Below are 24,932 nucleotides of genomic sequence, written 5' to 3'. Positions count from 1 at the left end.
GACCTCTTCCCAGGAAGCGGGGGGCGAGGGCCGGGACATCGGCTCTGAACACCCCTTCCCTTCCCTTCCCTTCCCTTCCCTTCCCTTCCCTTCCCTTCCCTTCCCTTCCCTTCCCTTCCCTTCCCTTCCCTTCCCTTCCCTTCCCTTCCCTTCCCTTCCCTTCCCTTCCCTTCCGCAGGGCACATGGCACCTCTGCAGGAGCGGGCGGGGATGCCCCGGGACCCCTCTGGCTGAGAACCAGGAGTTCTTTCTCCTGTCCCCTCCTGGGCTGGCTCAGGGAACTGCAGAGAACAAAGCCCTGGATGCTACAGCCTGCAGCACAGTCACAAACAAATCATTCTGATTAGCTGGTGAACAGATCTCTGCAAAGGGACTGGAGGGAGCCTGGAAGGGTGGGGGAATCCCTGCCTATTTCTAGGAAATCAAACTAAGAAGCACCACCTGATTTTAAGCAGGGCAGAAAGGAGTTACTTCTAAGTGTTAGGGAGGCTAAAATGATCTGTGAGTTTACAAACACGTACTAGAGCTCCCAAAATAGCTCTGACTCGTCTGGAAGGCATCAGAAAGATCCTTATTGTTTCATGTGTGCTTAGAGTGGCACTACTGCAAGTGCTGCTGGTGTGTGCAGTAGAAACATGGCCTGGAAAAATCACTCTGCACTTTTTTTTTTTAATTAAGAAATAAAAAAATTTGTATCAGCTGCTGCTGCTTAGAATAGTAACAGCTCTAACCCAGTTACTCTGTGGAGCACTGGCACTTTCCACATAACTGTGAACCGTATCCATGCAAGGATAGCAGAACTTCCAGGGAAATCCTTTGCTGGGGGTGATGAGAAGTTTGTCCTGTAGGATACCAGGAGTTTTAATCTTGCCTTACAGGCTGACACAAGCATCATCGCCAATGGAAGGAAGCAACACTGCATGCCTGACACTCTGTGTGTGGGGAAGATGTTGCAACAGCAATAGCCAAAAGAAGGAATGGGACAAGCTGCAAGTCCAGTGTAGCCTTTGAAATGGGTGTCCCTCTAAACAGGCATGTTTTTCCCCTTTGATTACTCACTTCCTCTAAAAGCAAGAGGAGCCAAATGCTCATTACAAGCCAAGAACTTTTTTTGTTGTATTATTTAATGGCAGTGTATAGCTGCTAGTCACACACTTTAAATCATTAGTGGAATGACCATCTCTTTCCTTCCCGAGAATTGCTGAGAAATGGCAGTGCAGACAACGAACTGCTTTTTATTTACCTCTCATAAATCAGGAGCAGTCAGGCCTCCTTTGTTCAAACCCAAAAGAAAATAAACCGGCCAGTAAAACATTACCACCAGGCTAAGTAATACCCACACAGGTTCAGGAATCCTGCACTCTAGCCTGCTGGGGCTCAAAGCATCCCCATCTGTTTCCTTTCAAAATATTTAATCAGAGACAAAGTGACAGTGGGGGAAGGGAGTAGGAGATCAAGTGAAGCTGGAGAAAACCACCTCTTCCCCACGCCAGCACTGAGCTCTGTACTAAGGCACTTAAGCCAAAAGAAGGATGACTGCTGAGAAGAGTGACCAGAGACTTTAATCTTCAGATTTTCCAAGGAAAAACATTTCCTTTCTCCCACAGGAGCTGCCAGTCTGGAGCACTCCCTGTTCCCCTCCCCTCTGCTGGCCAAGCTTTCCTCCTGTGTCAAAATTCCCACTGAAGCAGTAGTCAGCTAGATAAACAGAGCAGTCCCCAGATGCATCCCCTTGGAGGCTGAAGTAATAGGTCATGGGAAACAAGCAGAGGCAACCATTTCCTCCTGATACTGTGGTCTCCAACAAGCATTGCTCAAACTGAAGCTTAACTAAACAAGCCAGAACTGAATTCCAGTTGGAAAAAAAAAATCCATTGGTGCATTAGAAACCATGTTTCTCCCTCAATAAATTAAAGGTCTTAGGCTCACCCTGGCTTGGAAGCCAGGTTAATTGCAATGAAATGTGAATTGAGTGTGTGCTACTTGGTCACAAAAAGCACCCCTTCCTGCTCCTTAAGAAAGGGACAAAAATCATTAATGAAAGTACGAAAAACTTTCTACATGATGCCTGTGGTTACAGCACTTTGGGTCTCTCTTTTGAGGAATTCTGTAGCTCTGAAGGACTTCAGCCTGACTCGGAGGTCAGGGGAAGGAATTACTGTCCATTGCCCTCAAGCATGGGAAGGATGGGTGACTTCTCCATAGTGGCACAAGGAGATGAAGCCAGGCAAACATGACTCAGCTCTCCAGATCATCAGCAATGCATTTTAAAAGCCAAACTAATTCTCCCTTCCCAGACACTTTTTCCTCAATACAAGTGATTTCTGCCATGGAAAAAGGGCTGGAGGTACCCACAGCTATGTTCCCTCTCCCTGCCAGGCCTGGTGTTATACTTTTCTAAAAGTTTCTCCACCCCAAATCCAGTGATTTTTATTTAAAAAATCTAAACTTCTCCTCAGGATCAGTCAGGCAGGTTTTCACAGTTTTTTAAACATGTGAAGAGGGCAAAAGTATTCTGAGAGATTTAAACTGGGAGGCAAACAGGTCATCACAGGATTTCCTAGGGATCAGGAGCCTGAAGAGATTTGGCCAGAAGTAGGTCACATACTTGTCTATGAAAACAAATAATTAGTCATGTAAAACTATACATTGGGTAGTTTCCAAAGGGAACAAAAGACATGGCAGCAAACCAGGCAGAAATGGAGATAACATGGGACACTATTTCAAAGCCATTTTGCAGACTGGACCTGCCTGCCTTGCTCAGGGAAAACTCTTCTTGTTTGACACAGGGGAACAGCAAGCAGGCAGCTTTCTGTCTGCCAGAGCCTCTCCAGACACTCTTATTGCTCTAGAGAGAATGACACAGCCTATTTTTTTCAAACAAGAAGCAATTCCCACCCTCAGGCTGAAATCAATAGTAGTTAAGGCTCTGCATTAGTATCTGTCACGGGCTCCTCAAGGACCCCACCAAGATAATCAGGCCTCGCTGTCTGACTGTGAAGCAGGCACCTTTTAGGGTGGATGCAGCCTGTGGTCCACACCCCGTGACTGGATACTCCCCACAGCAGTTCAGGGGGTGAGAACAGCTTGAGAGCTGCTGCTGCTCTCTGGCCAGGGCAAGGCATGCTGGAAACTCTCTGGCTCCTTCTGTCAACACTTAGAGAAAAAGTTACAGAAAGGGGTTAGCTGTTTCCCAAGAATTAATGACAGAGTCTATGCTGAAACAGGCACTTTGCTCAAGAGAAGAAACTCACAAGAGGAAACCCACAAAGAGAGTTTTTGGTGATGCGCAACAGGGTTTAATGGGATCCTCCTTGGCTTTGGCACTGAAAGGATAGTCGTGTTTACCAACACATATTGAGCAAGCACTACCAAAGTACTGCCAGCAGAAAGAGAACAAAACTGTAGCTCTGCAGCTTGGACCAACATCTGACAACTAAGCATGACTTGTAAAGAATAACTAAAAAGAGCCTGTGACATGGCTCAGTTTGAACACACATGCTTTTTAGAAAAAGCTACAAAACTCTTTGTCATTTTTCTATAGTGTATCAATGATCGTCTGTGCCCAGCGCCCTGTGTAGCACTGGAAGATGGCATTTCTATTAAAACAACTTCTTAAGAAAGAGAGAAAGAGGAAAGAAAGAAAGAGGAAAGAAAGAAAGAAAAAGAAAAAGAAAGAAAGAAAGAAAGAAAGAAAGAAAGAAAGAAAGAAAGAAAGAAAGAAAGAAAGAAAGAAAGAAAGAAAGGAGGCAGCTCAGAAAGGCAGCTCTATTGCACAGAGGCACAACTCTTTGACCTCTTTAAAATAAAGAAAGTAAGAACAGTACAGGAGTGATAGTACTGGCTAGTAAATACTAGAAGGCACACTACAAAATAAATACCCTATATACACTTTTCTGGATACCAAATTCTCATAACCAGTAAGTAAAATATCCTCTTTGCTGTGGCACCATGAAGATCCTCTTTGCTGTCATTTCCAGCTGTGTTCTCACTCATCACCTTTGTTTCATTTTGGTTTTCAAAAAAAAAGACAACAAAATAAGACATTCTCTTCAGGACATGCATTCAGTAGTGAACTTCTGACTAGGAGTTAATTTGAGTTCAGGATTTACTGAAAGCAGCCCCGAAGCATAGGAGAGAGAGCTGTTCAAAACCACATCCCACTCTTTCCCTGCCACAAGAATGACACTTAGTGCTACACCTGCTGCTGCATTTACCTTGTCTGGCTGTATATTCATTGTCTTCAATCAGTCTTGCCAATCCAAAGTCAGCAATCTTGCATATTAAGCCGTTGCCCACCAGGATGTTTGCAGACCGCAGGTCCCTGTGTATGTAATTCATCCGCTCGATGTACGCCATTCCCGCGGCCACCTGCGAGCAGCAGGAGAGACAAACCATGCATTTAAAACAAACTCAGTTCATACATGGCTTATAAAACACCTACACCTCAGTGCTCTGGAGACAGACCTGGGCCGCCATGTCCACCAAATTCGGTAGCTTCAAAGCTCTTCCTTCTCCATCCTTTAAGAAATCTAGCAAACTCCCTGTGAATGCAGAGTTGACACAATAGAGAAATGTCAGGAAGACATTCATCAGAATGGAGGCGCAGCAATATATGCAATATTAAAGACAGCAATGTTTCAATTTCAAGGGACAGTTTCAAAAAAATCCATGATATCTCCAAATTCCCCTATTGTACTCACTTCACTCTTTAAGCTGGCTTGCAGAAGAACGTGCAACTACTACAACAAGAGTTGCAGAGAAAGGAAACAGCATTGTTTTAAATTTTCCTGACCATTACTGAGAAAGTTGATCTTTCCTAACTTTTGCAGTGCTCTTTAAAACTACATACCTGCTGTTCTCTAAAGGCCTCAGCTAACTGCAAAGCAGCAGCTCAGTTCCAAGCCACAAAAGTTATGGAAGAAGTCAGATCCTAGCTCAACCTGATCCAAAGGAGAGGTCAGCCCAGAGCCTGGTGAGCCCAAGGAGGAGAGCATTGGTAAAGGCTATTTTTCCTTAGAAATTAGTGGTGCTCCTCTAGGTAACCCAGAACTAAATATAGCACGAACCATTAATTTTAGAAGACAAAGAAGAGATGAAATGAAAGCAACTTTAGCAAAAGTTATAAGAACATCACTTTCCTGTGCAAGGGAAAACAAGAAAGTACCCTGTTGCCTTAAAAAAAGAGCCTAGGATGTTATAGCTTCTGTCCTAGTCTTGTATCTGAACAGAGAAGTGTAGCAGTCTCCTTTAAATAAGGTCAGAGAACTGGTTTAAAAAATAAAGGAAAAAGACAGATGATTAAGCATTTCTCCCTTGATAAATTGTCAGCCTCAAGCTCAGATCCAAAGATGTAAAATGTTACAGTACAAACCAGTAAAGTAAGCCAAAATAAACCCCATACTTCAGAAGGGTTTTGAAAAGTCTTTATTTTTAAAGGGAAAAAGCATATGCTTGTCACTGAGACGTATGATTAAAGTGTGAGTTAGTCAGGGCTTGGATGCCTCTGAGGAGGGAGGTGGGCAAGCACCTGCCAGGAAAATAAAAGTCAACTCCAAATAGACTGAAAGAATGCACTTAAAATTTCAAAGTGTATCCTCCAATGTACAATGAAACTTCCCTGTGAGAACTTATGTTTCCTATTTGGTTCATTTACTTTTCCAAAACAAGCAGATTTTTTGCTCTGCTCTCAGCACCCTGCTGGAGATCTGATGGAGCAAGAAGTTTTCTTTTTCTCATTTTACTACACTGTTACCAGCTAAGTAGCTTAAGGAAGAGACAAGGGAGAAGGGGAAAATGAAGGAAAAAGAAGAAGGAAAGAATAATATGTGCAAATCATGTATTAAGATGATAATTGGGTGGACTGAAAGTGAAGTGTGGTCTGAGAATGAGGTGCAGTGACAAGATTCAGGATTGGCTAAATGAGGAAACAGAAATCCTAGGCCAAGAAGTAAACACTGAAAGAAGATGTCCTAAGAACTCTCTGATGCCAGGAAAAGCTAGGATCTTGGGAAGCAGCATGTGGTATCATCAAACCTACAGAATGCATATTGCTCGCCAGGGAAGAAGTTTGGATGCTAATTCAGTTGGAATCACTTAGCCTGCACCAACTTCTCTTTCCCCCAGCTAGTACAGATTTTCTTTGTGAATCAGGTTTTGGGCCCAGTTCATAGTGGAATTCATAATTCTTCTGAAGCCAGAGGTGACTCTAGTTTCCTGTTCCCTCTCTCCTTCCTTGCATGCACCCCACTGCACCTCCCTCTGTATCCCCAAGGAGAAACAATAAAGCAAAAATATTATCAAGCACAGCAGCTCTGGCTTCACCTTTACTCATGTACTCTGTGACAATATAGATAGGCTCTTCAGATACCACAGCATAAAGCTGGACCAATTTGTCATGTTTTAGCTTCTTCATGATTTGGGCTTCCTCTAAGAAGGATTCTGGAGACATGGTGCCAGGCTTCAGGGTCTTGATAGCCACTTTAGTATTTCCATTCCATGTACCTACAAGCACAGACACTTAGTTAGATCAAGTTACCTTCTGCTCCTTTTTCTACCTGATGCCTAATGTAAGCAAGGAAAAAAATAGCAAGAACATTTAATATAAGATTTTTTTTTAAAGTTTAGCTTCCCATGTTACTTTATCATTATAGTCCTCCCACACCTCCTTCATATTTTAGTCTTTTTCTGTTACATTGAAAAATAATACTCCCATTGGCACTGGGGCACAGTTGCTGTTGTCCTACTCAGACAATGTTTCCAGTGATCTCCACAGAAACCTTCTCTGAGTAAGAAACTTGGGACCGCTGAAATCTATCTTGGTGTATTCCCTTGCTAACAAGTAATTGCTACAGACAACAACACAGCTCCAGTCACAGATTTGGACAAAAAAAATGGTTAAACCAGAATTTCTCATTTGCAACACATTTTAACATTTTGGCTTTGTTCTGAGTCGGATTAAAAAAAAAAAACCAAAAAACAAAAAACCTCCTGAGAAATAAATCCTGAATTGATTTCATTTTAGAAACACAGGTGTGTTTCCAAACTGAAATGTGTCTTTTTCCTTCCCCTTCTTATCCCCAGCAGCTCCTGACAGAAAATTAAGTGTTCCTGCCCACTTCAGTTTGCTCTTTACTGGTGGTCAGTACTGAAATAGACAAGTTGCATCATTTTTCAGCCATCAGCCTTCTGGAACAACCAAAAGCCTGCACAAGAACCTGGAGAGAACTGGGGAAGGATGACTCAGAGCATCCTGCAAGAGGTGGGGCTTGGGTATTTGCAAGGGGGAGGAGGACTGGAAAGAAAGAAAACACAGAAGACCTATTTATGTAAACAGTGAGGATTTTTTTGGTGGTGATTTTTTTTTCTTTTGTGGGAATGAAAATGAAAATGGGCAGAAATACCACTTTCCTACTGCCTTCTGGTTGTCCTTTGCCCAGACTAGCCAGAACCCTGATCCAGAGTCAGGGGACTGTCACGGGTTTGAATGTGATCTGTAGAAAGGGAGCTGCTGTGTGATAAGGCAGAACAATACTAGATGACTTTGGGAATTAATCACATTAAAAACTACTCCTCTTCACTCAAGCATGAGGACAGCAGAAAGCCCACAAAGTACACAAAGGCTGTGTCATGAAAAAAGGTACCTGTGAAATAACCCAGTTTGTTACAAGTATGTGAACAATAACAGGGCTCAGCTGCTGCATTGGAGCTGGTTAGGCCAAAATAACTTTATCATGAGCTTTTGCAACCTGCCAGAGAATAAATGAGCCATAAAATGAGTCTTTTTTGTGAAAATGCTCAGGTCCCAGGTCTACCTTGCCTGGCTGAGGATAGCAGAAGTGCAGTGGAAGAGCTGCTGCCCTCACTTTTAAAGGGCAATCCCAAATGTCTGGGGGAGCTTGAGGCACATATTAGTCAAAAGTGTGCAGTGCAAGTTTGGCTTTCATTATGCCTTTATTTCCTTCTGCCAGTTCAGTGCCAGCTCTCACTGTACTGTCAGTGGAGTAATGCCTTGAGTTACTACCCCTGCTACCCCAGCACGCTTCAGAAGGACTCCTGAAGCCTTAATTTCTCTCAGTCCTTCAAACCAGAGCTGAAGCAGGACCTTGCTCTAGTGGCACTCCTGTGTGTGAGCTGGGAAGGATGTGTCTTTGCCTCTAATTTCAAGCAGGGTGGCCAAAATCTTTTCTGATGGGTGACAGGGAGTGTTTTGTCTGGAGTCCCTGAGGCTCCAGACTGCAGTGTGCCATCAGCCATGGCCACTTTGCAAAGGTACCACAAATTACATGGACCAGGAATAATACCAGAGTTTCAGGGGCACCAGACTGGCATTCATAAAATAGGATCTCACCTCATCTGCTAACAGGATTAATTGTGTGCTATCCATTTAAATAAAAATCCCAGGACTCGTTCTATTACCATGAAGTATTTTCAACAAGTCTGTTTTTAAATAATTTTATTAGTTTCTCCAGTTTAAAAAAATAGAATAAAACAAAAATACTAACTTATCCTCTCAGCCCTGATTCCAGTTTAAATTCTTAAATTTTCTTTTTCTGTTTTGGTATATTTTTCTAACAGAAAAGTAGCATAGACTTCCCTCTGAATTCCTCCCATATATAGTTAGTTACTACTTAATTACTACTTATGTTTTTTATTAATTTTTACTGTGTTAATCTATTCCAATTTGATAATGCTTCAGGGCTGTTAACATATTACTTACTATACAGTAAGAAACAGAATTTCATAATTGTAATCATAATTTTTGCATTTCTGACAGCTACTTGGTACTGGTACTTGGCACTTTATTTCTCATAGCTGATTTATTTTATTTTATTTATTTATTTGTTTGTTTGTTTATTTTTCACATTTGTTCCTTTGACTTGTTGTATCAGTTTAAGGTCTATGGCACACAGAGCTGACCACTAAGTATGAGCATAAACTGGAAACTTGTTTGTGCATTCAAGATGGAGAATGAGAAGGAGAAACTGCAATTATCTGGAAACCCCAGTATAAATGTAGGCAGCTTTCTTTGCAACAGGTCAACTGTAATTCTGTGAGATTCTTTAAATTTCTATATTTCTAGTCCATAAATTCTGTAAATCTCACAGACTTGCTGCTGGGGAGCACCCACTGGTTGTTTTGGCTGCACATATTTTTGTGTCACTGCAACAAAAGGAGTGGTCAAACTGCCCCCTCAAATTTTTGTGAAGAAACAACATATAGTGATTATTTGAATTGGTAATTTCAGAGTCTATACAGAACAGAATTTGGCCAGAAATTGAGCCATATCTCATGAAATGGCCACTATATTGTGTTTCAGTGCTATGGCCATACTAAGATTTATGTAAATGTTAAATTGCTGTTGTTTTGTACTCATTAAAAGAATGAGGCCCATGATGGGTAAGTTAAGCTGGCCAGTGTGCAGAAAACAATGTCAGTGGATTTGGAAAAGGTCAGTATTTCTGGACTTCAAAGTGGGGGTTCAGCTGGGCCTGGCAAGTTTTACCTCTGTTGTCCCTGGTCTCTATATCAAATTACTGGGTTCTGCTGCAGACACAAATTGCAAACAGACTTGAAGAAGTGGATGCATGGGAAAGCTAGCTTGACAATATCAGCTTGCTGATATTTGCCATTATTTTTAAACTGGGAGAATGGATGGAAACATTTTCAGGGTCTGATTCCATCAGTGCTACAACAGACAAGGTAAGAAAAATGTCTACTTACCAGATTAATTTCTGGTTAGCCATTCTGCCTTACAGGTTTAGCATCATTCCTATTTTAATACCTAGCAATTGTGTAGTCACCCAAATAAACCCAAGGCAATTAATGAATTTTAATGCCCTAACCTCTCATACCACTGTGTGCAAATGAAGGGAAGCTTCCCCATGGATTACTGGATTTACGTTTGACTGTTTCAGGCAATATAAACTAACATTTCACTCTATTCTGGTCTTTTAGCCTTAAGATCTATACTTGAAATGTTTATTTCTGCCAAGAGGGCCTTAAAAGATCCATCCAAAGCAAAATATATTCTCTGCCTTACCACGCCACACTTCAGCGAAACACCCCTGACCAAGCTTCTGTTCCAGAAATAATGAATCACGTGCAACTTCCCATGCATCTTTAGCCAATCCAACAGTTTGTGGGGTATTATTCGTAGCAATCACAGTTAAGTTAAAACACAAACCATCAGCTTTCTCTATAGGAGAGGAAATTAATAAAAAAACACACTTATAATCCAAAATTATGCATGCATTGAGAAAGATGGAAGGTGAGGGTCTCTCAGTGCTGCAATAAAGTTCACTTGCAAACACTGGTTTTTGGATGCTGAAGGTAAGGACTTCTTTTGTTAGCTTGCAGAAAAAGGCTCCTTGGTATAGCTAAGAGATTACTATGCCAGCCTTGATTTATTATTAAGACAGTGGTAATTTGTCAAAATCAAGGCCTTCCAAGGAAACATGGATTTTCAGTTTTCTTTTGCCATCAATTATAGTGAAAGTTGAAGATTAAAGAATTTCAAAGTCAAAGGCATGATTCCAAAGACATTTTTCCTAACAGTTTGAGCTTTAGTAATTCTTTTTCTTGTGGATCACAATGTCCTACATTTTCACCTTCCATCTTGTAATCCCCACACAGCGAGCTATTTTAGAGTAATTATTTTGCTCCATACCCATCCATACTTCCCCAAACTGCCCATTTCCCAGTCTCTTGATCAACTGTAGGGATTCTCGTGGAATTTCCCAGACATCTTTGGTTTTGACAGACAGATCAGTAAGCCTTGGCATTCCTTTATGACAGGGGACTACTAAGCGGCAGCAAAGACCTGCAGCTCTCTCTGATGGAGCCAGAAGTGAAGCCAACAGCAAAGGAGAGGAAAGAAAAAAAAGTGTGACATGAAACAAATACAGTAAGCATAAAAACAATGCTACTCACAACAGCTGTTAGTTGCATACCACAAAGCATCCTGCGAGATTAGGAATTGAACATTGAAACATATTCATTTGAGATAGAACAGGAAATATTTTAGTCTCTGCACAGCCTGAAATGGAAGGTGACCACCACTGGTTTCTCTTGCAGACTCAGGATTTCCCTCCTCCCACAATGCTGCATTAAGATATCCTCTTGAGTGACTGGTTTACTATGGTACAGTATAGCTTCTTAAAAATAATCTGTCAATTACAAGCTGAATTGTTTCTGAATTGAGTAAACAAAACACGGAGAAGCTTAATTACTTCTTTTTCTGAAAAATTGCAGCCATGAATTTTTGTAGCCCAGGAAAAGGCATTTTCCATGTTCTGCTCTGGGTGTCATGGGTCTTCGTAGGTGTCATGCAAGTCTGACATTCTTTCTAGAGCAAACCTTCATTAGCATATGCAGTACCATGCCTTCAGAGCTACCCTGCTTGGATCCTACTGATTATGCCTCTGTGTTGCACAGAAATGGCTGCTTCCAGATCTATTTGTTTCTGCATCTGTGCATGGAAAATATGCCACCCAAATAAACTGACCACAGGAAACTAAAATTTGACATGTACCAACTGGTACAGTGAGGTTAAAAATTATCTTCCTTATATGTGAGCTTTTATACCTCATTTAGGTTGAAGTAGAGTCACCATCAACAACTAGAAGTTCTCCCTGGCAGCACACACCCATCAGGAATTGGGTGGAGAAGACAGCCAGATGTCTAGTATGAATAGCATAAGAATGCAGCAGACAGAATACAAAGAATACAGAAAAAATGCCCCGCAGAGAAGCTGATTTCCCAAGTAAAAATTATGAAAAGTTTTTGAGCAGCAAGCATTTGGGGTAATCTGTTAATAACATTATGAAAAGCTAAAGTATAGGGAAAAAATCCCCAAAGAACCAATGCTTCAAAATACAAATTTCTGCTTAAAAAACTGACCATGCTAAGAAGCATGGCAATCTTCTGTGTAAGAACCACTTGTCCTGTGCAGGTCTGGGGGTCTTTGAAGTTGCATTGCAAATTGCCAGTGACAACAGGATGTACTTTTGGGTGGAATAGTGCATGCCACACTTTATTCACAGGAATAATTAAAAAAAAGTTTGGTGGGTGGACACAAACCATGTGCATAAAGAAACACATATATTCCCTTATTTATTTAACATAATTTAAATGTTAATACTTTGCACATAGAATAAAAATTCAGTGGGAAAACATATTTAATGTATCAAATACATGCAAACCTTTTGGTCATTGTTTTAGGTGACTGAATTCCACAATGCAATTCCTATTTGCTTTATTAGCAATAGTGTGCTACAAAATGGCACATATTAGCAGTCATTTATTCACAGGGAATTCATGCTTGGAGATGTGCAAGTCAAATTTGGTAATTCTATTTGCTCAGAAGAGGAAGAGCTGACAAAACCTTTAGCACAGTGAAGTGTTAGGTTTTAAAAGCTCTGCTGCTGTATCCCGTGAACAGCACTCAAAGACATTTATAACTCTAATGGGGAAGGGATAACAGAAGATGCATTACAACAAGCTAGAGTCATAGATCAAATGACTCTTTAGGGCATCTTACACATACATCAGCTCAGCAGCAAACACTTTTGTTTTAAAATACTTCAGAGTGCCATGTATTGTCTGAAAAATTACCTGAGTAATGCTGAACCAGCTGCTGAAGAGTTTCAAATTGTGCCCGAGTTGTGATATAATATCCACCATTGTCAAGTTTACGAATCTTATAATGTTTGACATGATCTCCTTTCATATCATCCCAGTCTCGAATAGACAGGGAATAGGCACCTGTTCCAAGCAAAGGAGAAATAAAAAATTGTAATTAGCTTTTAGTCACAAAGATTTTGGTTTCCTGGTCAGTTGCTACAAAGTGAAAGAGAAATTGCTTCCAAAAAGCTCACTGTATCCTGAAAAAGAACAAATTAATCTAACACAATGAGGTAAGTGTCAGAGAAATCCTGGGATGTTCACATGATGTCCCTTTCACAATGTTCTAGAAAGATATCGGCACTTCTGTGTAAATGAAAACTCACATTTTAACATTTACTGCTCCAGGCTGTTAAATTGACTTTTCCTATTCTAAGTGTCAGGTTACACTGCAAATACTGTGCTTTATGTAAATGCCAGTGGGTGGTAAATATCAAAATTTTCACAGGAAGCTCTGGAGATAATGATTTTATATGTGGGTAGTGTTGTTACCTGGATGGATCCCAAACTTCTTTATAAACAACCAAATAACCATATTTTGTACACCACAGTCTTTGGAAGGTAATACTACACCAAGACAGAGCACCAGTAGATCTGCAAGAACTTCACATTTAACTTCCCAAATCCATGTGGGGCTTTAGAGCTTACTAGTGGGATTCAGATGCCCTAGCACAGGGATTAAGTGCCATGTGAGATGCCTCAGGACATGCTGCTTGGCAGTTTTCCCACAGGCTGTCACATTTTTCCAGCCATGTGGATGCCCTGCAGGCATATGAAGTGGCTCTGGATTCTCAGGGCCCTGTAAAGGACGAACAGTTCAGTTGATGGGCTGGATTCAGTTTCAGGTGCAGTGGTGGCAGTCTGCAGGTGGGCTGGGGGCTTGATTTATATGCCCATGCATAAGCCCCTGGTGCTATGAGGGTGGCTGAATCCCAGTTTCCATGAGTGTTATGGCACTATGGCATAATGCCGGTGTGGGAACTTGGTGTCTGCAGACCCGGCAGCTGAACAGCCTCAGCTTCCTGCTGACTGCAAAAACAGCTCAGCCACCTCCGTGGGGACCTGCACGTTCAGGTCTCACTCTGGGGGACAATCCTATTTTATATCCAGTGACATGTGCTGGTTCTCTACGGTGTCAAAAGCAAAGCCACTTTTTTACAGTGTAACAGCATCTGAAAGAAAACATGGCCCTTTTCAAAGGCAGCAAAGAAGACAAGTTCTTCTCATGGTTCAGACAAATATTGTGTTTACTCAAGGGAATTTAGGCATTAAAAGGAGAAGAGGAAACAGTCAGCTTCACAGAGCTCAGGAAGGGCCTCCTTCTGGAGCCTCTGCTGCTTTCACTGGTAACCATGTCAGCTAAGGGCAGAAAAGGAAAACCACCAGCGAAGTTTTGTGTGACATGAAAGGTGGTCCCAGTGTAAGATGTCTTTCTTGGATGTATCCTCAGGAAGAAGCTTTCTTGACCACATCAACCAACAACAGGTTACAGTGGTGGGTGGCTCATCCCTGAGGGAGATGCAGTGAGCAAAACCTCTCCACCCTGACTCTAAGGACTTCTCAAATTCCCTGTTGTTTGTCCCCTATATAGGAGGAAAAGAGCCAGCTCTTAAAACAGATGATTTTGGTTTATTTGAACGGGAGGCACCCTTAAAGGAGTGTCATGGGTTGTTTTATGTCTCTTTTTTTTTCCTTAAAAAAAAATAGTTTAATGTATTTATTTTGGTGGGGTTGGAGCTAGATGATCTTAAATGTCCCTTCCAACTGCAGCCTTGCTGTGATTCTATGATTTCTAAGTGTAGACAAATACTGTTTGTTTAGGACAGTTTTCTGAAGAGGCTCTCCCTGAGTCAGTACATTTGTCTCAACTAGTTCAAAGCTTTTTGGTGATTTGCAAGCATATCTTGTGCATGCTTTGTACACCACTCTGGGCTGTACATTGTCAGCCTCCTCTCAGAATTTTCCAGGCAGTCTTCTCCACCTCTGCATTTTTGAGTTTTGATCCACTGGCAGCAGCTGTATTTTCTTTAGTCACGCTCCCTGCCTATCTGCTCACTATTTTAGATTCTTTAGGGAAATGTAAACAATCTGTGGTTCCAGGTCTGCAATCAGAGCTGTGTGGGTGGCCCTCTGTGGACCCCCACTGACCTCAGATCAAGTTGCAGGACTGGAGCTTTAGTTCAAACCTGGACATAAACAAGAACCAAGACGTATTTCATTATTCATTTATTTAGGCTGTTGGTTATCTATACTATTCATTATTCTCTGATGATAAATTTAAATACAAGAGATAGAAATAATGAAATTGTGGGATAGAAATACGACATTACAATATATCATGCTAATGATTTTTTAAAAAAGCCAAACAACTAAAACCAGACAGTCTTGAAAGGTGGAGATTAAAACCAGGTGAAGGATTATACAGACAAGAGCTGATGAAGCACCTGGGTAGTCAGGCATTTAAAAAATGAAAAGACAGCTCCATATGATTTATTTTGAAAGTAACAAGATAAGGCAACTATGATCAAGGGAAGTTAAATTCATGCTGAAATCATCCAGGATGATACTTCTAAAAGGATCCTGATTAATTTTATTATTGTTATAATTTAAAGCAGAAGGGACAATTCTAGGTCACAAAACAATTCCTGCCTTAAGCCCACAATGGCTAGTTGGGATAGGGCATTTTCAGTAGACTTATGGCAGAACACACCACTTGAGCCCACCCAACTGTTTTTTTTCTCTCTTGAACAACAAGCTCTCTGTTTTGTTGTAACAACATACTTCAGCACCACAAGGACGAGAAAGGAAATAGGCATTTTTTTACAATAAAACATGCATGTTTGTTTTTTTCCTATAGCTTTGATGCAAACTCTGCTTGAAGATATAGAGACCCTTAAGTTCGAACGCAGAGAAATTAAACTTGCTGCTCTAAGTCCATCCACGATGCATTTCTACACTTCCCCAATGCTTTGGTGTCACAAGAAATTAGAAAAATGACTTAGCTAAGTAAACAGCACTGCAAAACACATCCTCTATCACTGTATAAAAACTGGGGAAGCCAGACAAAACTGATAATGTGGTTTAGAGAAACAGCATCGTGTTTGTTTTTAGGATCCATGGCTGCATATATGAGTGAGTTTTTAAAATTGGCACAGAGTGGGATGAAGTCCTGCTCCTCACACACATCCGAGCAACTGTTGGTGAAAAAAAACAGGTGGAGTCTATTTGCAGAAAAAGAGCAAGTTTGAGCCTGTCTTGCTCCTGGTGAGAATGCCTCACTTCTATGGAAGCATGGTGAAGCTGTGGGGTCACAAGAAACTGTCTGCAGTCTATTCAGATTTTGCATCAAAAACAGTCTTCAGAGTCATAGGCAGCAAAGGAAGAATCCAGTGACTTCAGGAGGCAATGATGCAAAGCTTACAATTTTAGATGACTGAATGCAGCATCTGAAGATAGGTCAGGGAGAGAGGAGTGCAAATACTGCTTCTCTTCTTTAAACTCCTTCACTAGCCATGACATTTTGCATGCTAAGCCTAGCTGATAGTGTGCTCTGATCAAAGCACTGATAAGTCAGTGCTTTAATTATGTGAACCATCATTAGACTACAGAACTTGTATGGAATTAATTCTAGTGACTTATGCCTCCCACAGCTTTTGTTTTGGATTGTTGTTTAATTGAGAAATGGCCAGGTTTGTTTTTAGTTAGTTGCAAGTTTTCTGCTCAATAGTTGTATGAATTAGAAAGATCTTTTCATACATGTGAAGCTTTTGAAGAAGATGTTGACAGGCCTTGTGAGCAAAACGTAAAAGCAAAAATAGCACCCGCCAAGAAAACTGGATCTCCTCCAATATTTTTAAAGGGAAGGAGGAAAATACACCCTTCCACTTGACTTCAACAGAATGGATAGTTGAATACTTTATGAATATATTAATTAGAAGTATATTCAAGTCTTTTCCCTGTTAATATGTGAATTTAAAACTGCTGCATAATTTTTTTCTCCTTTTTTTTTTCCCCCAAGGAGCCAGCATTTCAAAGGATCACACCATGTGGCTTGCACTGCAGATACCATGGGCTGAGCGTGAGCTGTACTTTGGCTGTTCTCTACTTTGAACACACACCCTATGACCTGGATATCCAGACATCCAATTCCCTAACACAAATACACTGAAAACAGTATTTCACACACTCAGCACAATTTTTCCTGTACTATCTTCTCATGCACAGTCAGAATGCCCATCCTACCTTTGGTAGTTTCGCTCTCCCGGATCAAGAAGGTACCTCTGGGGTTTCCAAATGACAGCAGCTGCCTCTCGGCATCCTTTCGGCCAAGCTTGCCAAAGTACCACCTTAGGGAAATACCACAAACAGTAAGACAAAATGTGATGTAGCAACACTAAATAGTGTCACAAAGCCCAGACACTGAGAGGATTTTGAGTGGAAACTGTGCTTACAGTTGACCATTTTTTCCACACTGTCTTTTATCATGCTGGAAAGCCAATGTGACAAACCACACAGTAGGTGTTCCCTGTGCTGGGCAGTAGCTCTTTGCATTAAGCCTGTAATCAGCAGGTGCTGAGAATGCCTGGTGCCCTCCAACAAAGGCCAGACTTGGACAAACAGACACCAAGATGTGGTGGGTGGAGGGTATGCAGAGGGAAAAGGGCTGAAAACTGTCACTGCCAAAGAGCAGTATTTGTACAGATGTTGCTATAAATATTTGACCTACACAGTGATTTACTAGTACTCAATATTTTTGTTGCAGCACAGCTATAAAATCTCAGTAGAAGGATGATATTCAACCTTGATGAGATTCTATATGAGGCTTTCAGAGGCTTTTACAGCCTTTTTTCCTTCCTGCAGCAACATTTTGGTGTTGTTTCACAATCAACCAAGGACAACCTGAAGTGCAGACTCCAGTAGTACCTGCTCGGCTCTATAAGCTCCTCCACTGTATCTTTTATACTGGAAATAACGTGAATACACACATCACTCCTTTTCTTTCATACATGGGTTCTCATTAGAGCTTTGTGTATGCATTGTGGGCATGCTACCTATCCTAGGATTTTTATTTGTTGATACAACGTGTCCTCTTTAATGGACAGTTTGCACACTAATTAACTCAAAATATTTTTACAAGTTGGTTCAGAAAAAGCAAGGGCACCTTTTGGTTAAAGCTTGGAATTAGCTGACAACTGAAAAAAGGAAGCAGACCTGTGTTCCTTTAGGTTTTCTTCCTTTGTTTTGACATTGAAAAAGCATTGAGCTCGTGCTTCTTTTGTTACTAATTACCTAATTATTTATCAGTGCAGTTAAGAACTGATATAAATATAACGTAAGTCATTTGAAAAATCGCTGCTATCAATCAAAAGCAACTCCTCACACCTCCTTCTAATACAGCACTAATGGGTCTTTAGAACAGAAAAAGAAAACATACTCCTCTGCTTGGATGGAATCGACTGGAGCCACATAATTACTGGGAATGTAACCAGTTTCGCCTGTTGTCAAGGAACGGGCCTCCCACCAGTCTCCTTCCCTGTGGAAACAGAGGTGAGGAGGAGAAGTGAGAGCAGGACACAGCTGCAGAGACAATGATCAGACTTTGTTAACAGCACCCAAAACTGCGCGGCCGTAAGAAGCCACAGCAACTCGTCTCTGTCACCGGCGTGCTTCCGAGAGAGCTGCTTGCATCCACACCCAAATAATGTACATATTTCTTTACATCTGGAATTATTGCAGCAGTGATTAGACCTGTAGCCTTTCTGATGCAGCATAATGGCATGAAGAGGCAAAACAGCCCAGTGTAATCAGGTTTGGTGAGGGCTGAATTTGGACTAGAATATTGAAAACTGTATCCATAGCGATTATTCTAACATGGACCCTTGAGAAAGCTTATAGGAAAATTGCCATATTGAATAATGTGCTCTGATTTTGGCTGGGAATGAGTTAATTTTCCTCAAAGTAGCTGATATGGGAGTGTGTTTTGGATTCGTGCTGGAAACAGTGCTGATAACACAGGGATGTTTTCATTACTGCCAAGCAGCATTCCCACAGTGTCAAGGCTTTTTCAGCCTCTCCCCCGAGCAGAGAGGGGGTGGGGGTGTGCAGGGATCTGTGTGAGGGGACACAGCTGACTCCAGCTGACCACAGGGCTATTCCACAACATATGGTAGCACGCTCAGCATGCAGAGCTGGGGGAGAAGAAGGACAAGGGGGGAATGTTTGGAGTGATGGCGTTTACCTTCCCAAGTCATGGTTAGGCAGGATGGAAGCCTGCTCTCCTGGAGATGGCTGAACACCTGCCTGCCTATGGGAAGCCATGAATGAGAATTCCTCATTTTGCTTGGCTTCTGTGCATGACTTTTGCTTTACCTGTTAAACTGCCTTTACCTCAACTCATGATTTTTCTCATTTTTACCCTTCTGATTCTCTCCCTGGTCCTACCACGGGAAAAGTGAATGAGTGGCTGTGTAGGGCTGAGTTGTTCTTGGAGGTTAAACCACAACACAGTGTCACATTCACTGCTAATTTTAAACTTCTATGAGCACAGTTAATCTGCAACCCAAAGATATCGAAAAGGCATCTATCAATATGGCATTTTAGATGGCCCTTAAGGATCACACTTCATTGTCTAGATTCCCTCTGCTGGCCACCTGGAGGAGGTAGCACAGGACTAGGCTGCATTTTCAAATACTTGCAAAAAGCTCTTCTTCTACAACATTTAAATGTGAAGAGGTTCATGCAGGACCATCCTAAGACAGCATTCTGTAGGCTTAGTATGAATTTTTGTCTTTCACTGGTGCAGACAGTGGGACATGGTACTGCCTTTCAGAAAATGCACGTTGCTGCAGGCTGTGCAGCTTTAAAAGAAGTTTATTTCTCAGCTTTTTGCAAGATGCAATGATTTGGGATGTAGCAATTTCTTTCACTCTCAGCACCAGATTCACTAGTGTTTAACTCCTGCCACTACTAATAAGCATTCTCTTTTCTATTTCTGGACTGCTCAGAAACTCTTTCTCAGTTCCCCTCTCTGTAAACCAGAGACTTGTTCACTAAATAAAACACTATTATAAAATGTGACTGGAGAATTCAGCGTCTTCTGGAAGCAAACAATTACAGAAAACATGCTGTCTAAGCTGTTACTGGAAGGAAAGGTTGTGTCAAGGTGAATTCTTTAAATTTTCAACTTCACTTTATTTAACAGTTTAAAGGAGCAGGAGCTCTGTGGAAAACAACTAGAAAACAGCTGTGATTAGTCAAAAAGGAGACGCTTCCAATTTTACAGTTCAAGAAACATGAAGTGCAAATAGTTTTTGCAGAGGCTGGCAGCTGACACTGTTTTAATACACCCTGTGTGCATTAGTATGTCAGGCAAATGGCCCTTTTTGTTTGTGTCTCTAGTATTGCCAGTGAAGTGCTAACCCATATGCTGCTGTAGAATATTTCTGAGGCATTATGCCACACTGAGCTTGATAAATTGTACCATTCCATCTCTTCTCCTTACTGTGCAGAGTGTCCACTAGATGGAGGTATTTTGTCGTATCTAGGGAGGAAAAAAGCAGTCCTGTGGACGATCCCAACGTCAGGAACAACACCCTCTGCTTTGACAGAGAAGCTTAAATCTCTCAAAGCACTACCAGAAAGGAGGAGGAATGCAGGCTTTTTTCACAGCTCTTAATTTCAGACCTGCAGCTGAGGTAGGAGGCAGCAGGTCAATGGGGCCAGACAGGGTGTGGTGGTGGGAATGCTGGGGATGGCCCAGTGTTTCAAAGCCCCAAAGTCAGGCTCTGCTTTGCAGGTACCTCTTTCACCCAGACTGCCTTTAGTAAAATTCCTGGGTTCAAATAACAGGGATAGCCCCTGTATGTCATTTCAGGTGTTGTGCTGAATGTTTACTCCAAAGCACAAATCAAATTTTGTTCGTTGGAAGCTAAAGCAAAATCCAAATCCAAACCCCTCCAAAAATTCCAGACAAACTACTTTTTTGCACATATTGGCAAGCAGCATTGGCAGGTGCTTCAAAATAGGCTTATTTTATGTAATTCCTGATGTAAGTGAAGAGAGGAAGCATTCTTACAGAAAAGCAGCTTTCTGGAGATTCCCAGTCTGGCTGTCACTACTCCAGGGGTGTGGTTAGGGCCATGTTTATAAGCAAATACACCTAACTGCAATGGGAACTGAGCTTCTATGATCCTACAGGAAAATCAATGAATGCTTGGTCTTTTTTCCTTGCTTAGAAACTCTTCTTCCAGGCAGTAATTACCTGCATCAAAATGCATGTATACTGCAGCCACCGACACGAAGGGGAATCTCTGTCTCACCAGCTCCAAGGATCACAGCTCTGTAAGTCTTGGTGAGCACTGCCAGATTCCACCAGCTGGCATGTACAAGGTATTTATAATGTGTGGAACTTCTTGTTTCAAGTTATGGCATAGTTTGTGCAAGGTTAGGAAAGCACAAGGCAACATGAACAAAAATGGATCATAGGTTTTAAAAGGGTTTGTTTCCAACCTCTAATTTAGAAGCAGAAAGGTTTTAAACTAATGCTCTCTCTACAAATTGTAACTGAAGTTTCTGTGCTTTCATCTACATCAAAGCTCTTTGGCTTCATGAAATATTCCCCAGAATTACCTGATTTTTTAAAAACTTCAATGCACATTAAGCCAATTCCAACCCTGCAGTTGCTATATTAAAATTAAGAGGAGTTGCACCAGGGGTGAATTCGCCTCATTGGCACATATTATAAGAAAAAAAAGAGAAGACCACTATCACGAAGCCTTTAGAAAGTGACATACTTGGTTGTTAACCCATTTTTACCTCTACATGATAGCAGTACTGAACATAAAACAGAGCCTGCCACTTTATGCTTTTAGCCAAGAATTACAAGATATTCAGATATAGGTCAGTAGCACAGTGAGTTTTAGAAGTTATTTTTAAATTGCTAAGGGATTTTTTTTTTCTATGGGCAGTTGATAAAATTAATTTTAAGTTGATGATTTCCAGGATGGAAATGTGGTTTTCATGTCAGATGCAGCAGAACCTAGGAAGTTCTGACTGCATCACCTACCTTTATAAAAGGACAAAAATGCTTTTAAACTTGGCACATACATCTGGATAACAACTCTTCTGTGAATCAGCTTTTAGCTCATTTCTGTGTAGGGATACTTGCAGCAGATGGGAAAAAGTGTTAGTACATGCCTTGCAGAACCTTTGTAGCTACTGATAAAGTACAGAGGTGGTAGTCTCAGTTCTGTATGTGGCGTTACTGTAAAATGTAAGCAATAAATCACACAATCTAACACTTTTTTTAAAGTAAAGCTGTGTGTGGTTGAAGTTTTCTCCCCCAACAATACAGCACTTTACAAAATGCAAGGACGAGTAAGTAAGCATAGAGTAAATCCCCTCCATACCACTTTTTTTAAAGTAAAGCTGTGTGTGGTTGAAGTTTTCTCCCCCAACAATACAGCACTTTGCAAAAGTGCACAAAATGCAAGGACGAGTAAGCATAGAGTAAATCCCCTCCATAATTGAATATCCAACATGAGATTTCACTAATAACATAAGCAAACATTACTGTAAACATTGTAAGCTTGAAACTATTAAAATGTAGATTCCCAAGCCTAAAACTTACGAGCTGTTAAGTATCTGGAATTTTTCTCCTTTGTGAAAACTCAAGTCATCTTCTGTTCGTGCTTCATAGTCATAAAGCGCCACAAAAAGAGTTACACCTAAAGAAAAAAATAAGTGGGTTATACTCCATCACAAAAGACAGGAGGGAAAGGAACCTCAAGAGATGATGTGGATAAGCCACAGGTAAGCTGCTCCACTTGCTGAGGAGCAAACCAAACTGAACCCTCCAACTTTCTGAACTACTCTCATCTCTCTGGTGTTATGCAGCCAGTGGGCACTCCACCTCCTTCACTCTGTACACTCACAGGATCCCAAGCAGGCAAAGGGAGGTGAAGAGACAGTTTAAACATAGCCATGCCAAGTATTTAACTACTTGAGGTGGCTCAGCCCACACTTTGCACAACCTGATAGAGGGATGAGGCAGTTAGCCAAATTTGGCATGCACAAATAATTTCTCAGCCCCAAGTGAACCTGCAAATTAGCAAAGGTAGGGGTGAAGACCCATCTCCACCCTACTTCAATTCTTCACACTATTTCATGAAATAGCTCTTCCTAAAAGCAACATGCTGAGGCAGGCAGGCCTCTGCTGTAGATGCATGATTGACACTAGGAGCACTAAAATAAGATGTTCAAGCTCACCTGTTCCTCCTCTTGTACGCAGCGTCCCTGTATGAGAGGAGGAGTTGACTCCACCAAACACGGTCAATCCTTGGCCTCCTGTGGCATGGAAGTTGTTGTAGTTTGGGATTGAAGTCACACCAAAGCTAGGATAGTGCTGAGGTGTAGGATCTGTCCCATAGCGGTAGCCTGAGCTTTGAGTTAAACTGCCATCCCTCTCATCAGTCAGTTTTGTTGCTTCTTTATCCTTACATTGCACACAGCCCATTATCTAAAATCCTAGGAGAGGAAGGAAAGGATAGGTGCTCATATGTTGATGCTCACCAGATCTCCTCCAAATGCACACATGATGAGGCTCAAATTAATTCACTGCTCAAAAGTTAAGTACTTTGGAAAAAAAACTGCAGTGGTTTTAATATAAACAGCAACATGTTGGAAAAAAGCTCACACAAAATCTTCCCCTCAGGAATTTTCCACCGAGGCTGGGGAAGGGGGTCCTGCCTGCTCTTAGGGTAGTGGCAGATCTTTGTCCATCCCTGACAGGCAACATTTTGCACAGAGGGACCAAGAGGAGGAAACACACCTTGCTCACACTTTGCCAGGAGGATGCAACTGGCAGGAGAAGGACTCAGCCAAAAAAGTGCAGCTGGAGGTGCTCAAGACTGCCCTCAGAACACAGAATGAGGCTCTTAGCTTGTGGTTCATAATTGACCTTGCCAACTACACATGAGTGGAATTCACCCCAAGACAAAACCCTTCTTCCATTGCTGGAGCTCTGCATGGCAGGCAGAAAAGCAGCCACAGTAAGCCAAGAATTATTACAGCAGGAAAGTGGGAGGGAGCTATCAGAGGGTGCAGCTGAAAAAAAAAAGGAAGCTCCTTTTCAAGCAGTACCAAATTGAAGGCTAAAACCACTGGTAACAGAAGGTGGGGCTGGTAAAGGTACACAAGTTAAGAAACTAGAGAAAGTCCCAGAAGAATTAACACATCAAATGCAGAGCAACTCCAAGTACAGATTCTGCACAGGATGAAACTGAGAGGGTTTCAAAAATTGCAGCTTCAAAAAGGTTTCTCCAAGTTTTAAAAGTAAGTAAGAGCTCTTGTTCAGCACCCTCATGGGGCACTACCAGCCTGGGTTAATCTCTCTGTATTCTAGATGTGTGGAGGGAGACAGAGGGTGATTTGCCACATCTCAGAAGCAGCCCTGCAAGGTCAGCCCTGTTACCTGGTGTTGCCTTTCATCTGCCAGACGTAACTTTCTCTAATCCATGTGGTGGTGTTACTGAACTCTTTCCTAGTGGCCCAAGTTGAACCTAGACACAAAACCCGAGTTTCTGGAGTTGGGTGGGATGAACCTGGAGAATCAGATACTTGTCTGGATGCATCCTTGATCTGAACCAGTACAGTGACTCTTAAATACAACCTGACGCAAAAACAACATACTCTGAACAGTGGGGTTGGAAGAGAAGTGGCAGAAAAAACCCTAAAAAATTAGCTTAATAGACATACTTTTCCCAGATCATATCAATAGGCAGGGAGAAAATACAGAGAATGGAAAAAAAATATAGTGAAGTACTTTTTTTTTTGTTTTGTTTTTTTTTGCCCCACATTTCTTTTCACGTTTCAGACCAATATCTGTCACTTTGGGTAAATGTAAAGTCTATGCTTTTTAAAATTTAGTAATTTTCTGTAGCTGCCAGGCTGGCTATTTTCTATGCCTTACCCCAACATCAACACAGGAAATTGGTTTTGACAAGCTCATGGGATTCAGAAAAAAAGAATGTTTCACCAGTGCTAATGCTTGAAAAATTATGCAGCAGCTCCCTGTTTTTACGTGACAGTGTACAGCCTGGATACCTGCTTTCCACATCTCACCTGCCTAATTAAAAAGAAAAACACTTCTGTTGAAGGGTATTTTCTACAATTTGTAGATACTTCCAGTTATTCCACATGTCAGTTCAGAAAAACAAGCATCATTTTGTTTGCCCAGTGTGACACCCATC

General features: G+C 41.5%; 1 protein-coding gene across 4 annotated transcripts in view; it reads right to left on the bottom strand.

Moving 5' to 3' along the window:
* FYN (FYN proto-oncogene, Src family tyrosine kinase) overlaps nt 1-24,932 on the bottom strand; it is a 78,462-nt gene that overhangs the window by 18,470 nt on the left and 35,060 nt on the right. For 2 of the 4 annotated variants that reach the window (XM_039728384.1, XM_039728395.1), the window contains 9 exons: nt 22,951-23,208; nt 22,313-22,409; nt 18,119-18,217; nt 16,927-17,030; nt 12,616-12,765; nt 10,670-10,834; nt 6,325-6,504; nt 4,468-4,544; nt 4,218-4,371 (listed from right to left, as the gene is read on the bottom strand). In XM_039728384.1, the coding sequence (XP_039584318.1) occupies nt 4,218-4,371; nt 4,468-4,544; nt 6,325-6,504; nt 10,670-10,834; nt 12,616-12,765; nt 16,927-17,030; nt 18,119-18,217; nt 22,313-22,409; nt 22,951-23,197 (1,273 nt within the window). In that variant the 5' untranslated portion in view covers nt 23,198-23,208. Of the gene's footprint in view, nt 1-4,217; nt 4,372-4,467; nt 4,545-6,324; nt 6,505-10,042; nt 10,199-10,669; nt 10,835-12,615; nt 12,766-16,926; nt 17,031-18,118; nt 18,218-22,312; nt 22,410-22,950; nt 23,209-24,932 lie in introns of all 4 variants that reach the window. The other 2 variants (XM_039728414.1, XM_039728405.1) reach the window with 2 other exon arrangements.

The sequence above is a fragment of the Passer montanus genome, unplaced genomic scaffold (assembly GCF_014805655.1).
Source record: "Passer montanus isolate IOZ18808 unplaced genomic scaffold, ASM1480565v1 scaffold11, whole genome shotgun sequence".
Classification (NCBI taxonomy): Eukaryota; Metazoa; Chordata; class Aves; order Passeriformes; family Passeridae; genus Passer; species Passer montanus.
The sequence above is the reverse complement of the archived record's forward strand: the minus strand, read 5'-3'. Positions and strand labels throughout refer to the sequence as shown.